The following is a 14,145-nucleotide window of genomic DNA, read 5'->3' on the forward strand; positions in this document are numbered from 1 at the left end:
TGTAAATGACAATCATTCAGTGAAAAGAGAAAAGAGAGAGAGAAAAAAAAAATAACTGTAATAACAAATGTCAATGTCAATAGCATGACAAAGATAAAGATTATAATATAATTGAAAAACAGAAGGAAAACTATGCTCAAGTCAAAACTAAAATAACAAAGTTTATATTACCACTGTCAATATAGCATGACAAGGAAAAGTATAACGAGTATAACAAGTTTAAATTACCTATGTTAATATGGCTAATATACCTATGTAAATATAACATGACAAGGAAAAGTATAATATGAAGTGTCACATCAAATAAAGATAAAAAGAAAATGAAAATACGGTGAAGTCAAGTTAAACTTGAATGACTTTCATATTAAAATAGGTCAAAATTATTGAGCAATGAATATGAACAAAAAAAAATAACAATATATATTAATCCAGAGGTACAGGTCATCATAGCTGCAAGTCATGATGTCAAAAGAAAAGAAATTTACTGGTCTTTAAAACAAATCGGAGAGTTTGCAGCTCATGTCTGTATCATTTATGACACAAATTTAATAATCATAAATAGAAAAAGTATTGATACAGAATAATCATATGACGAATTGGCAATGTTTGATAACTAGCCAATGACAAGGAGGTCTTCTTTCCTGTTTATTTGTCTCTTCATATGTCCATTGGTAGTTTTCACCGATACAATGATCTTCCCATTGGACGACCAAGCTGATAGGACATTGGATCCTTGCAGATTACTTGCTTTTGTTGCCTCCCACAGAAGTGAGCGATTAGTCTTTGTTAGATCTTCATGCAGACTCATTTTTGTGTTCTTTAACTTTAGATTTTGCCTGTATTATAGACGGACAATTTGTTTAATGAAATGGTGATTCTTATCTTTATTTATTCTTTGGTACTTGCTGCATCCATATACTGAATTTTATTTTAAAGATTAATACATGTACATCTTGGTTATGTGCGTTTAAACAAGCCTTTTTATGGCTTTTTTGCGCATGCCCCATTTCCATTCATTATTTTGTTCATCTATATTTTATAATTATGTGACTGTCCAAAACTTGAAACAATATGTACCTTTACTTGTTAAGTCAGGTCTAATGACCCAGATTTCCTTTGCTTAGTTCTATTATAAAAGAAAATTGTCACTATGCTACTCGGTGTCCACCAAATGTGACTTTTCCCAATGCTACATGTACATGGACACCATGACAATTTTTACATTTTCTTTTGAAACTACTGTATGCATAGGAAATCTGAGGTATTGACTGTAAATCTCAAATGCTACATGGACACCGTGTCCATTAAAAAGCGTTAAATACCTGTTTTGCTAAATAACTTTTCAGACAAAGCATTTAAATTTCATCAAAATCAAATAAGGAATGACAATTGGGCAATTCCATAAAATATGTACGTCCGACCCCTTATATGTGGGACCTTCATGAAACTTTCTGTCTCTGATATCTTGTTCTTTTGACAGTCTGTAGTGTTCTCAAAGAACCATGACTTGGTCAGTTTATGAAGTGAAGTAAAACTTGAGGAAAATGGGGGTCAGACGAACAAAAAGGTAGATCATTTTATGGAATTGCCCTATTTCTTTTTCTTTTTTTTCTTTTCATGATGGAAAACATTGAACTCTGCTGATGGCCTGTATACAAGCATTGTTTCGAAGGAACATAACTTTGTTATTTTTTTATTTTTTACTATTTTCTGCGATTTAGCTATCAATTTTAAGAGCAGATATTGAACTTTTTAGTCATGTGATTTGCTTTTTTAAATTTTGATACCCCCGCAAAATGACTTTTTGCTATCCTTTCTTCAAATTGTTTTTATTCACTCATGCATGGCTGAAAAATCCTGTATGTTATACCAGCTAAAAGAAGATATTCTAAGCTTTACAATGATAGGTTATTTGTCTATTGTATTTGCGATTAAGGCATCATAAATCATCTACAAATCTCGGTTTCGTTTTTTTGTGGGATGCACTGTACTGTGTAGTCGAGATTCACGATGTATACAAATGCTTACAGAATTATTTGACTGAGTACATGTATGTTCTTCGGTCAGATTTCAGTTTTTGTCTCGCCTGTATAGCAGAGTGAGAAAATAGGCGCCGCTTTTCCAACGGCGACGGCGGTGTCATCGTCAACATTGAAATTTCAACCAAGGTTAAGTTTTTTTAAATGTCATCATAACTTAAAAAGTATATGAACCTAGTTCATGAAACTGAGACATAAGGGTAATGGTGTATCACTGAAGATCCTGCCTGAGTTTCAAGTCACATGACCTAGGTCAACGGTCACTTAAGGTCAATGAACTTTATCCATGTTGGGGGTATTTGTAAAATTGTCATCATAACTTTAAAAGTTTATGGATCTAGTTCATGAAACAAGAGTAACCATGTATCCCTGAATATCGTGCGCGCGTTTCAGGAACATGACCAAGATCAAAGGTCATTTAGGTCAATGAACTCTGGCTGTGCTGTGGGTATTTGTTGAATTGGTATCATAACTTAAAAAGTTTATAGATCTACTTCATGAAATATAGACCGAAGGGTCATCAAGTATAAATGATTGTTTTGCTTACATCTTAGGTCACATGATCTTGGTCAAAGATCATTTTGGATCAATGGACTAAGTATTTTATTATCATATGAATGTTTTTTTTTGTGTGAATACTTATTAAATAGCTGTTTTCAAAGTCATCACTTTGATTTGATTTATGTACAAAAAGATATGATCGATTGAGCAAATTTTCAATGATCACTGAAGCATTATTTGTAAACGTTTGGTAATGTTAACTCGATCATTCAAACATTTATTATTGAATCTTTTGGCCAACTTGAGAATAAATTCCATAAGTAGCAATGCTATTGGTAATATTATCAATTGTATATAAAATTAAGGCACTGCTTTCATGAAATTTGGGACATAGAGTAACCATGTATCCCTGAATATCTTGTGCTTGTTTCAAGTCACATGACCAAATTCAAACTCATTTAGGGTCAATGAACTTTGGCCATGTTGAGGGTATTTGTTGAATTGGCATCATAACTTAAAAAAGTTTATGGATCCCACACTATGAAACATAGACATATGGGTAATCAACGATTGTTTTGCACATGTCTTAGGTTACATGATCATGGTGAAAGGCCATGTTGGGTCAATGGACATAGTATTTTATTATCATATGAGTGTTTTCTTTTGTGAGTAATTATGTAATTGGATTTCAAAGTTAGAACTGCTGCTATATCAAATTGCGTAATGCTGGTGAGACTGCCAGAGGCATTCCACTTGTTATTACTTGAAAAGAAAACCATGTTTGCATGAATTTTAAAATAATTTTTACGTACTATTGTTTGTCCACACCAACCTTAGATTCTTGATATGCAACGGGATCACTACCATGATACCCTTGTCATTAGGAGTCACCTAAGAGAAGAAGACCTGTTCCAGTTTTGGTCATTACCAGAGCTCCAGCTCATGCATGAAGCATTGGTTACACCTGACACCACGGGACATGCAAGATTGGTGAGTGCATATAGGATGGTGAATTTTCATCAGATTGCGATTAATTTTTTTTCATTATCAATTTTGTTCATGGTGATTGTGAAATGGTAATGATTCATCAATCTTCATCAAACTGATTTATGCCATCGAGACAATTTCTGTAGATATTAAAAAGTGAATTCCTTGAAATTATGCTACTCATTTCTACCATCGATCAGAATCTCCTCTTAAACTCTTCCTGCTGGAACCATCTGTACAAACTTATGGAATTACAAGATTCTTTAGTCAATTGAAAATTTTAAGTTATGGTTTTTATCAATTAATGAAAAAATTAGCCTTTCTGAAAGAGTTTTGGGGTGTTTTTTTGTCTTGCCTGCGTAGCGGAGCGAGACATATGTATCACTATTTCCGGCGTCGTCGTCAACAATTGTGTTGTACACCCAATAACTTTCTATAGCTTCGAGGTGGGATCACCAAATTCATACCAGAGGTCCATCTCCTGAAGGCACAGGTCAAGTTCGAATATGAGTCGAATTTGAATAAGGTCAAAGGTCAATGAACTTTCCATGACTGGCACTGTGCTGTGTTGTACACATAATAACTTTCTATATCTTTGAGGTCTGATCACCAAATTCATACCAGAGGTCCATCTCCTGAAGGCACAGGTCAAGTTTGAATATGAGTCGATTTTTAAATAAGGTCAAAGGTCAATGAACTTTCCATGACTGGCAATGTGCTGTGTTGTACACACAATAACTTTCTATAGCTTCGAGGTGAGATCGCCAAATTCATAACAGAGGCCCATCTCTTGAAGGTACAGGTCAAGTTCGAATATGAGTCGAATTTGAATAAGGTCAAAGGTAAATGAACTTTCCATGACTGGCACTGTGCTGTGTTGTACACATAATAATTTTCTATATCTTCGAGGTGGGATCACCAAATTCATACCAGAGGTCCATCTCCTGAAGGCACAGGTCAAGTTTGAATATGAGTCGAATTTGATTAAGGTCAAAGGTCAATGAACTTTCCATGACTGGCACTGTGCTGTGTTGTACACACAATAACTTTCTATAGCTTTGAGGTGAGATCGCCAAATTCATAACAGAGGTCCATCTCTTGAAGGTACAGGTCAAGTTCGAATATGAGTCGAATTTGAATAAGGTCAAAGGTCAATGAACTTTCCATGACTGGCACTGTGCTGTGTTGTACACATAATAACTTTTTATATCTTCTAGGTAGGATTGCCAAATTCATACAAGAGGTCCATCTTTTGAAGGTGCAGGTCAAGTTCGAATGTGAATTGAATTTGATTAAGGTCAAAGGTCAATGAACTTTCCATGACTGGCACTGTACTGTGCTGTACACACAATAACTTTCTATATCTTCGAGGTACATGTAGGATTGCCAAATTCATACAAGAGGTCCATCTTTTGAAGGTGCAGGTCAAGAACAAATGTGAGTTGAATTTGATTAAGGTCAAAGGTCAATGAACTTTCCATGACTGGCACTGTGCTGTGTTGTACACATAATAACTTTTTATATCTTCGAGGTAGGATTGCCAAATTCATACAAGAGGTCCATCTCTTGAAGGTGCAGGTCAAGTTCGAATGTGAGTTGAATTTGATTAAGGTCAAAGGTCAATGAACTTTCCATGACTGGCACTGTGCTGTGTTGTACACACAATAACTTTCTATAGCTTCGAGGTGGGATCGCCAAACTCGTAACAGAGGTCCATCTAAGTCATATAGCATAGTTTTGACATGCAGTCTCTTCATGACTGCAATATACAGGCGAGACAACGCTTGGCGTTTGCCTTGTTTTATATTCTTTTTGTGGGTAAATATCCCTAGAATTTGTATTGTGGGCACATTATAGTCATGCCAGCTATTTGATTTATTCTGGTCACATAATATTTACATAACAACAATTGTAAAGATATAAGTTTCTAGTCTTGATTTTTAGTTTGAAATTTATGCAGCATGGAATGCAGGAGCCCACCATTGGGAGCAGTAGGGCTTGAATGGGTGGCGGACTCTGAAAGAAATTAGGATGAAATTGTAAGAAACACATTAGTGATCAAGATAAATGCCAGTCTAGTGGATGCCAGTATGGTGGGTGCAGTGCAGATGCAGGTGGAATTGAAGCGTGAGGTGTGTGCAGGGATTCATAGCTTACAGAAGTAAATTTCTCTCAAGGATAAACAAGATATTTTGTTTGTTTCTAGGGTAAGAAGTTATTCACTGGACATTCTGATGGAGCTGTCCAGAGTCATGAGCTCCAGTCAGTGTCAGATGACCCCCATGCAGGTCTAAGACACACAGGACTATCCTTGACTAAGATTGGTTCTGACAACAATCCAGGACTCAAGGAACACACCGGGCCTGTTGTAGGCATGGATGCGTGCCCAGATAGAGGGATTTTTGTCTCTTGCAGGTGAGGAAAGAATTAAGTGCTCCAAGCTGGGTTTTATAGATGACAGGTTAGGGGAATCTTCTTGTATGGCTTGATGATGCACATGGAGGCCATGTGCCATACAGCATACTTCCCGAGGAACAATATTCTGCATTTGTGATGGAGATGCCTGAGGTACTAATGTTAACAGTAGAAGAGTTATTCTATGGAATATTTGTCCATTCATGGGAATATTCTTTTATATAAAGGAGATAGAAGAGCGATAATTGATGCAGATTCAAGTTAAGAGTTTCTTATTAATTAGCACTGTAAGTACAAATTATGCAGTCCAATTTCAAAGTAAAAGCTGCATTTTTATTTCATTTCATCTCATTTCAGTGATTTGTTTTCATATTCAGAATTAAATTGATTGTAATTGTTTCTCAGTGCTGATGCTATCATCAAGGTATGGAACTGTAATAAAACGCTCTTAACAGAGATCACACTGAGCCAGACCCTGTCTACTGCAAAATTTCTCAATGCCAAAGGAGATCTTCTCATTGGATATCTGAACCACCTCTTTCTCATTGATCATACCAAAGGTAATATATTTGTACATGTATTGTGACTCCCCCCCCCTCATTTTCAATGATACAATAGTGCACTATGTAGGGAGAAAGAGAAAGTAGAGTGAAGGAAGAAGGAGAAGATTCCTCATTTTATAGAGAAAGTAGTACATTTTTTGGTCATGTTCCATTTTTGTCTCGCCAACCAAAGGGAAGGCAAGACTCTTGAATCCGAAAGGGCATCTCTTCATAATTCTTTGTCCATCATAGATTTAAAGACTACATGCAAGACGCTCTTGTGACTAATAACTTGACATCGGTTGCTTGAATATAAACCAAACTTGGTTCATCGATGCACTGGGGATACGGTCATGTGATGATGACGTGTGAGATCAAATGCAAGAAATTGCAAGAGATCATGCCATCACTTGATGAGGTCAAAGGTCATTTGAGGTTAGATGTTGAAGTTTGGGACATATTTATAGAACCAAACTTGGGTAGCAGCTGCACTTTGGGATCATCCTATTTTCCTTCAAAGATCACATGGTCATGAATTTTTTTTTTCTTAAATATTGTTATTTACAGTGTTGCCATATGCAGACCAGTCTATTGAACATTCAGAGGATACCTTTGAAACTGGTAAGATGATGGAGTACTTGTACCTACATTGTTTGTCGAAATTGCAAATACTGCTACCATTGAATAGTGCAGAAGCATTTGGAAAGCTACTTGTGTAGATTGGTAAAATTTGGGTGTAATTCTCTATTTAATATTATGTGTAAGTTGGGGGAAGTGTGGCCAGCAAAAAGCAGTATCACTATATGCCAGTTGCTTAACCCATTTAAACATCTGCTTTTCTTTTTTTTTTAATTATAGCTGACTTAAAATTGCTTTGAAAGAAATGTGTCTAATTATATATGTTGAATGCTCTGAAAATTTAATCTCTATTAATTATATATTTATAAGTAATATTTTTCTTATTCAGTAATTATTGTCATGTATATTCACCAGATATGCATGAACTCCTGTTAATCACTCTCTTTCAGTTTCTTAGCCACCAGCTATTTAAAAAATCTATTGTTTTTTAGCTATCGACCATCTATATGAAGCTAGGAATTTACTGGCTTTTCTTACAAATTTTTCTAAATTTTGTTAAAATCAAAGAAATTCTTACGAGTGGCTATTGTCAAACTATTCCATTGCCACTATGCTTTGTGTTAAAATTCTGATTTTTGTTAGACAACGTTGTTATTTTCAGAATCTGAAATCTATGAAGATCCAGCTGTCAAATACGAAGGAGCTGCTGCCAACCCTGATCCACTAGATCTTGACAATTATTTGGTGAGCAACTGTATCTTTCTACTATTTACCAGTTAAATGCTAGTTTTGGATCATCATGGTACAGTGCATGTGGGTACGACAGTATACAGCAGTCAACATGTTTTCTTTTCATCTACCAATTTTCCACAACCAAGGTTAAAGCATGTTTATTCTTAACCAAATTAAGCCCTGGATTGATTCCCAGCACAGACATGTCTAAGCCTCTGCCCACTATAGGTGGATACATCATGTTTTTTTTTTGGTTTTTTTAAATATTTTTTAATGCTTGGATTTGCATGTACTTCAATATAAATGAGAAAGAGAGTGGGGAGGGGTTGGGGATTTTCGCCTCACTACAGTAAGTTTTCATTAAATCACAGCAAATTGTTTTGAAATTTGGTCCGAGACACTTTGAACTTAAAAGAGTTACTTAGATTTTTCTTCAGGTTCCTTTTAATTTAGATCTAACCCAGCGTTTCTTAGCTGGAGAAGCATCCCCCTCTGGCTCTGTTGAAACTTCAGATGTGGTAAGTTGCATGATGGGACTGATAATGCTGTTATATTAATGTATATGATTTCTCGTGAATGATGAGGGTCCCGATCAAGTTGTTAAGTTGGTGATGGATGGTACAGACTTGTCACTTTTCTCAGCAAAGCACAGGGAAAAGTATACACCTTGCATGCTATAAATGTTTGTTTCTGTTGATAAAGCTGACAAATAACTTATAAATCAATATCTCCATATAAAAACTGGTGATGAGTTTAGAAAAAGTTCGATTGAATTCACTTTTTCAGTTTCTTAATTTTTTTCTGTAAAAGCAATCTTATCTTTATTTAATACATTATGTTTTGTTAGATTTGTTTTTATTATAAAACTTGTTTTTAGTGTTAAAATGTATAATTATGTAAACGCAATTTCTCTTTCAAAAACTTCTAGTCATGTTTCTCATGAATAACAATGAGTACTGGGGTATATAAATATCTGCCTGTACTGTATACATAGTCGGTCACAAATGGAAACAAAATCTTTTTTTTTTTTCAAGGAATATGCTATGAAATATCAAGTCAGGAAATGAATAGTGATCCAAATAAGATTTAGGCTTTGATTTTATTTGAAAAGCTAACAGGTGAACCGTAAAGAAAACAAATGGTGAAAGATTGAATGAAATCTGCCAAGGTGAGATTTGAACATTGTACCTTGTAATCTGCTGTCCAGAGACCTATCCACGAGATCATTTCAAATTCTTAATCTGTGAAATAAATAGAGGTTGATCTAAATTGTCAATATCATGTGAAATTTACTTGCAGGAGAATGAAGATGACACAGAGAGCCAGTTTTCCCATGCAGCTACTGAAGTTTACCAATCACCTACAGCAACACCTCGTCGTCTTTCTGTTGTTGATATGCTGGTCGCCAGTGATGCTATTAATACACAAGCAATTAAAGAAAATAAAGAAGGTATAGCGAAATTGTATGAATGGCAAATAAACAAATACATGTGCATTAAATCATAATAAAGTTCAATATTATTTTCATTTGTATGTAGCTCTCCTCCCAATACATCACTTAAAAGGCCCTCGTCATTCTTTGATTTGCATCATGAAGTTTATCTTGCATCCTTATTCTTTCATACATGTATTCACAGAGTATGAATTTTTGCATTGTATTTAAGTATTCTTGTATGCTTGTATTGCCTTATGTTTTACGGTCATTTGCTCATTAAAAACAGCATCACATTACAGCTTTGTTTTGTTCATGTCCGAGGTTGGTGAGCTACATATATTAGGGTTTTTTGCATCAATTGTATAGTACAGGATCATCTGTGAGAACCTCACAGCTACATCTCTTTGTTACAAATGATACTCATAAATATTCATTGTTATTAGAAGAACACATAGAGGTTTTGCAGGTCTCATTAAAAAAAAGAAAATCATTGATATGGACTTGTATTTGAACTGTGATATTGTGATTGAATATTGACGTACAAAGATGTATTGTACAGTATTTACAAACAGATATTCAGAGAAAGGATATAATTGAATAGATTTATTTTGAAACAAATACTTAGCTCTTTTATGTGTGTTTTGTGAATCTATACAGTTTATTCCCTGAGACGCAAACAATCTTCAAGAAGGCATTCATTTCATGGCAGGAAAGATGGCACTTGTGGATCCTTTGAGTTTCCAAGCTTTGGACATTCTCCAGGCCCCTCCCCCACGCCTACCCCACCCTCTACCCCAAGTGATATATCAGTTTCTGATGTAAGTAATCTCCTAAACACATGGCATGCAACACGGATACCATACAAGTGTATAATTGTCACATTTGTAATACGGTTTGTTATTTTTTAATCTGTTTATGATGCATTGATTGCCCTTTTCACCTCCAAATTCTTATTCTGAAAACTCTATTAGTGCTCAATTAACTCTCTTTAGACCACACCCCTAATTGGCCAATCAAATGTGCTCTTTCAACATAGAAGTTAACGTGCAATGTCTCTTCACTCTGCTGACTTGCAGTGCAGCGCCTAGTTGCAGCTGCACTGCGCCGCGGGCATGCTAGTGATACAAAGAATTTTTGCTGAAAAATAATCCTTAAAGTTCTTGCATCAGAGATGCTTAGAAGTTTATTATATTGTTGAAACCTTGTCTTCTCCCTTTCTCTCTCTTTTTCCTTGTTGCTTTTCATATTCACATTTGTGTCAGTGGAGGGGGGTTTATTCCTGGTTATTTAAAAAAAAAGGAACATACTCTTTGTTTTATTTTAAGGGAAATCTTCTCCAACATAATACTGATTTGAATAAGTAGATTTTAAAAATCAGACAAGCATAAAAAAGCTGAAAATTCCTATCAAATTAAAGATAAATGCCAGTTGTGGTAACGATTTCAAAATGAGTTCGTACAGAATCCAATGAAATGACCACCAAACTGTCTGTTTGTATAAATAAAAAATATGTGCCAAAGGATTCTGGAAGAAATTGTATAATTGCCGAGAAATTAGCAAATAAGCACGGAATTCGGGTCAAGTGTCGGGCCGACATTCAAAGCAATAATAACACACTGTCCCACGTGCGCTTATCTGTGTCGGTGATCTTCAGTGTGAACATTTTTCAGCTTAGATTTCAAGATTTTACAAAGTTCAGTTTTTGTAACTGTACCAGATATAGATCATCGATGATATAGTGACAATTAAGCCTGGTTTACCGACTTTCTCGTGAAATCAGTATTTACTGCAACTAACTTTCATTTATCTTTAAATCGGATATAAAAAAAGTTACGACATTTTTCAGGTGAGGAATATGATGACATCACTCACTCACTATTTTTGTTGTATTTCATTCTATGAAAGAATAATCATTTAAATACTATTATTTTTTATTGTTGGAAACATAGTTGATTCATCCCTGAACCTTGCTGCACCTACTGTGATTTGGTAGTCTCCTTTATTGTGCAAAATATGAAATACTGTATGATGCTAATAACAAAATAAAATATAGAAAAATAAAAGTAATATTTTCTCTGTGCAGACAATGTCTGGTTCTTTTTCCCTCTTTTCTCATTTCTTTATTACCAGATATATTCCCTATTCCTTATTTTACTTGTTTCTTCCCCTTTATTCTATTTCCTTGTATACCTTTCTCCTCAATTCTCTTCGTTCCTCCTTCTTTTTAGTCACAGGAGTAAACCAATTTGATAATATTTTTAGAAATGAAAGCCACAATTAGCAAAAGATGATGATACTTAATGAACCTTTTATCACCATTATCTTTCCCCATTGAAAAGTCCGCTAATTGAGCGCTAAGACTTTCAAAATACCAAAAGTCTTGTAACTACTCAATTGACTCTTCGCGCGGTCATAATGCGTATTATAAAATAGGTGTATTATTTCAAGCATCATGATTGGCCAATACGCGTCACATGACATCCAACTTTTTTGTGCACTGCACGGCAGTGCAAAAGGTGCGCAACGAAAATTGACATTGCACGCTCAAGCAGACTAGTGCGGTAGAAGTCCCGGGAGAAGTCCAACAAAACTGTACTGTAACTTTTCAAGAATTTGTTTCTGTGTTGCTATTTTATAAAACAAATAATGCACTTGCTCTGTTGTGCATAAAAGTAAATGTAGAGAAAGCTTGGTTTCTTCAGATGGTGCACACTGGGCACTCGCCGCCAGCGGCTCGTGCACAGTGCGGCACCTATCTAAAGAAACCTCGCGTGCTCTGCATTTCCACTAAAGCACTCGGCTGCATGCATTATTTGTATACTATTGCAAGTGTGCGCAATGCACCCATGCCAAATAAGGAAAGGGACACTTAAGTGACTTTTCAGAATACCAAAATGCTAATTGACCGCTAATTGAGCACTAATTGTGCTTTCAGAATACCGCCCAAGCCTAGTAAAATTTTCAAAAATTATTTTCTTAAAGATATTTGTTTAAGTACATGACATGAATATTTTTGCCTTTTACTCACTTAAAATAGCTAGCAGAATGCTATTTTGGGTGAAAATCTTACAAAAAAAACTCGAAACAATTTATCTCCTTATGTATTTTGTTGTGTGAAGTTCTTTATTCTAAAAAGATTGTTTATTGTTGTTTTTCGTGGACTCTTTTGTAATCAAACAGCAACAAATGCATTGAAACCAGGAAGAGTAAAATAATCATACATTGATGATTTTTGGTTGAAAACACAATTTGCATTGACTTCGTACATGAAATCACATATTTGAGCAATTAAGAATCTGACATGTACTAAAAATATGTTGCATAGTTTCTGGACCGCGTATGTGGCATTATTTATGGTCTTAAAAGATGCGCAAGACGTAGCGCCGGAGCTGTCACAAAATTCAGGAAGAATAGGGTTATTACAGTAATTGGAATTCATTGATTGTGAATATGGTCTTATCATACATGTATATCAATACAAGGGTTATGATTTCAGGATTATTTTTATACCATTTTAATTTTTGAGATAAAAAAGGGCACAAATCACCAGTTAAATGACAATGATGAATGAGCACAATATGATTGGCTCCCTCATATGAAGTAAGCCAGTCTGTGCAAATAACATTGCCAGGTCATCCCAATTGTGCTCCTATATCTAGTCAAACCCAAGGTTCTAGTACTCAATGATAAAACCAACAATATATTGGATATTTGTAAAATTTCACCATACTTTTACAATCACAAATTCATGTACCTTTTCTGAAATTTTGTGTAAAGGAGGCTCATACTTGTTTTATTTCTACATATTTTCCACATGTGTATTACTCTGTCTTATCTTCTCACTTTGCAACTAATGATTAAAAAAAATTCTTGTCAAACCAAACTGAACAATATGAAATTTGATGCCATTATAAATCAGATTTGAGCCACTGTACTCTTTCATGACGTTTGGTCATGGTGCTGACTTGGCTGAACTTTCAAACCCTAGTTGAATATGCATATCATTTGTAAAACTTACTATTGGTAACATTGTCGGCTAATATGTTGTGTTCTCTCTTCCAGATATCTAGTGAATCTGAAGAGGAAGAGAAGGAGGAGACCGGCAAACCAGAAGAACAAGAACCTCTCTTACCAACTGAACGGAGTAAGTCCATGTAGTCTCTCTGGATAGAAATGAAAATCTTTTATATCTACGAACCAATTAATACATTTACAGTTATACAGCCCTTGCTCTAACCCCATAGGAGGGCAAGGCATTTTTACGAAGGCATTTGAGAAGTAGCCTCTAACTTTGTTTAGAAATGTAGGCACCTACATGTTGGCTATTTTCAGAGGTTGAGAAGGGCATCACAACATGATAAGCCCTTTAAATTCTCAAAATAAACAACATTCAGATTTATATTAAAAAGAGAGAATGGTTGAGTTTGTAAATTAGTTGAGTTGCATTTATAGCTGTAAAAGAAAGACCTGGTGGGTGTTTCATAAAGCTGTTCGTAAGTTAAGAGCGGCTTTAAGAACGGCTGGTGATCCTTTCTTGTGGTAAATGGTATATTCATTGGTGATGGTTTAGCGCATAAGAAATGATCACCAGCTGTTCTTAAAGTCGCTCTTAACTTACGAACAGCTTTATGAAACGGCCCCCTGGAAACTTGTTGATACCTGAATTGATTATTAAGTAAATGGATTGTATTTATTTAACAAAAAACATTGATAAATTAAAAGATAAGGGATGAACATCTGAAGTATTTAACCCATTTAGTTGGCTTAAGCTGATTGAAGGTAATTGATGTTAATTTTAATTCCAAGTTCTGTATTGTTACAACATTCAAAGTTTGGCATACATTGCGTCCCATCGAAGTTCAGTGTCATTGTTGTTTAAGTGCTTGATAGACAATGTTCATTTTATAGGAAGCTC

General features: G+C 35.0%; 1 protein-coding gene across 1 annotated transcript in view; it reads left to right on the forward strand.

Moving 5' to 3' along the window:
* Positions 1–14,145, forward strand: part of LOC129257363 (uncharacterized) — a 73,224-nt gene that overhangs the window by 25,727 nt on the left and 33,352 nt on the right. Inside the window, exons 14-22 of the mRNA XM_064096919.1 lie at positions 3,378–3,530; positions 5,734–5,942; positions 6,348–6,502; positions 7,052–7,105; positions 7,725–7,807; positions 8,233–8,313; positions 9,095–9,245; positions 9,888–10,048; positions 13,293–13,374. Of these exons, the coding sequence (XP_063952989.1) occupies positions 3,378–3,530; positions 5,734–5,942; positions 6,348–6,502; positions 7,052–7,105; positions 7,725–7,807; positions 8,233–8,313; positions 9,095–9,245; positions 9,888–10,048; positions 13,293–13,374 (1,129 nt within the window). The remainder of the gene's footprint in view (positions 1–3,377; positions 3,531–5,733; positions 5,943–6,347; positions 6,503–7,051; positions 7,106–7,724; positions 7,808–8,232; positions 8,314–9,094; positions 9,246–9,887; positions 10,049–13,292; positions 13,375–14,145) is intronic.

Source organism: Lytechinus pictus, chromosome 3 (assembly GCF_037042905.1).
Source record: "Lytechinus pictus isolate F3 Inbred chromosome 3, Lp3.0, whole genome shotgun sequence".
Lineage (NCBI taxonomy): Eukaryota > Metazoa > Echinodermata > Echinoidea > Temnopleuroida > Toxopneustidae > Lytechinus > Lytechinus pictus.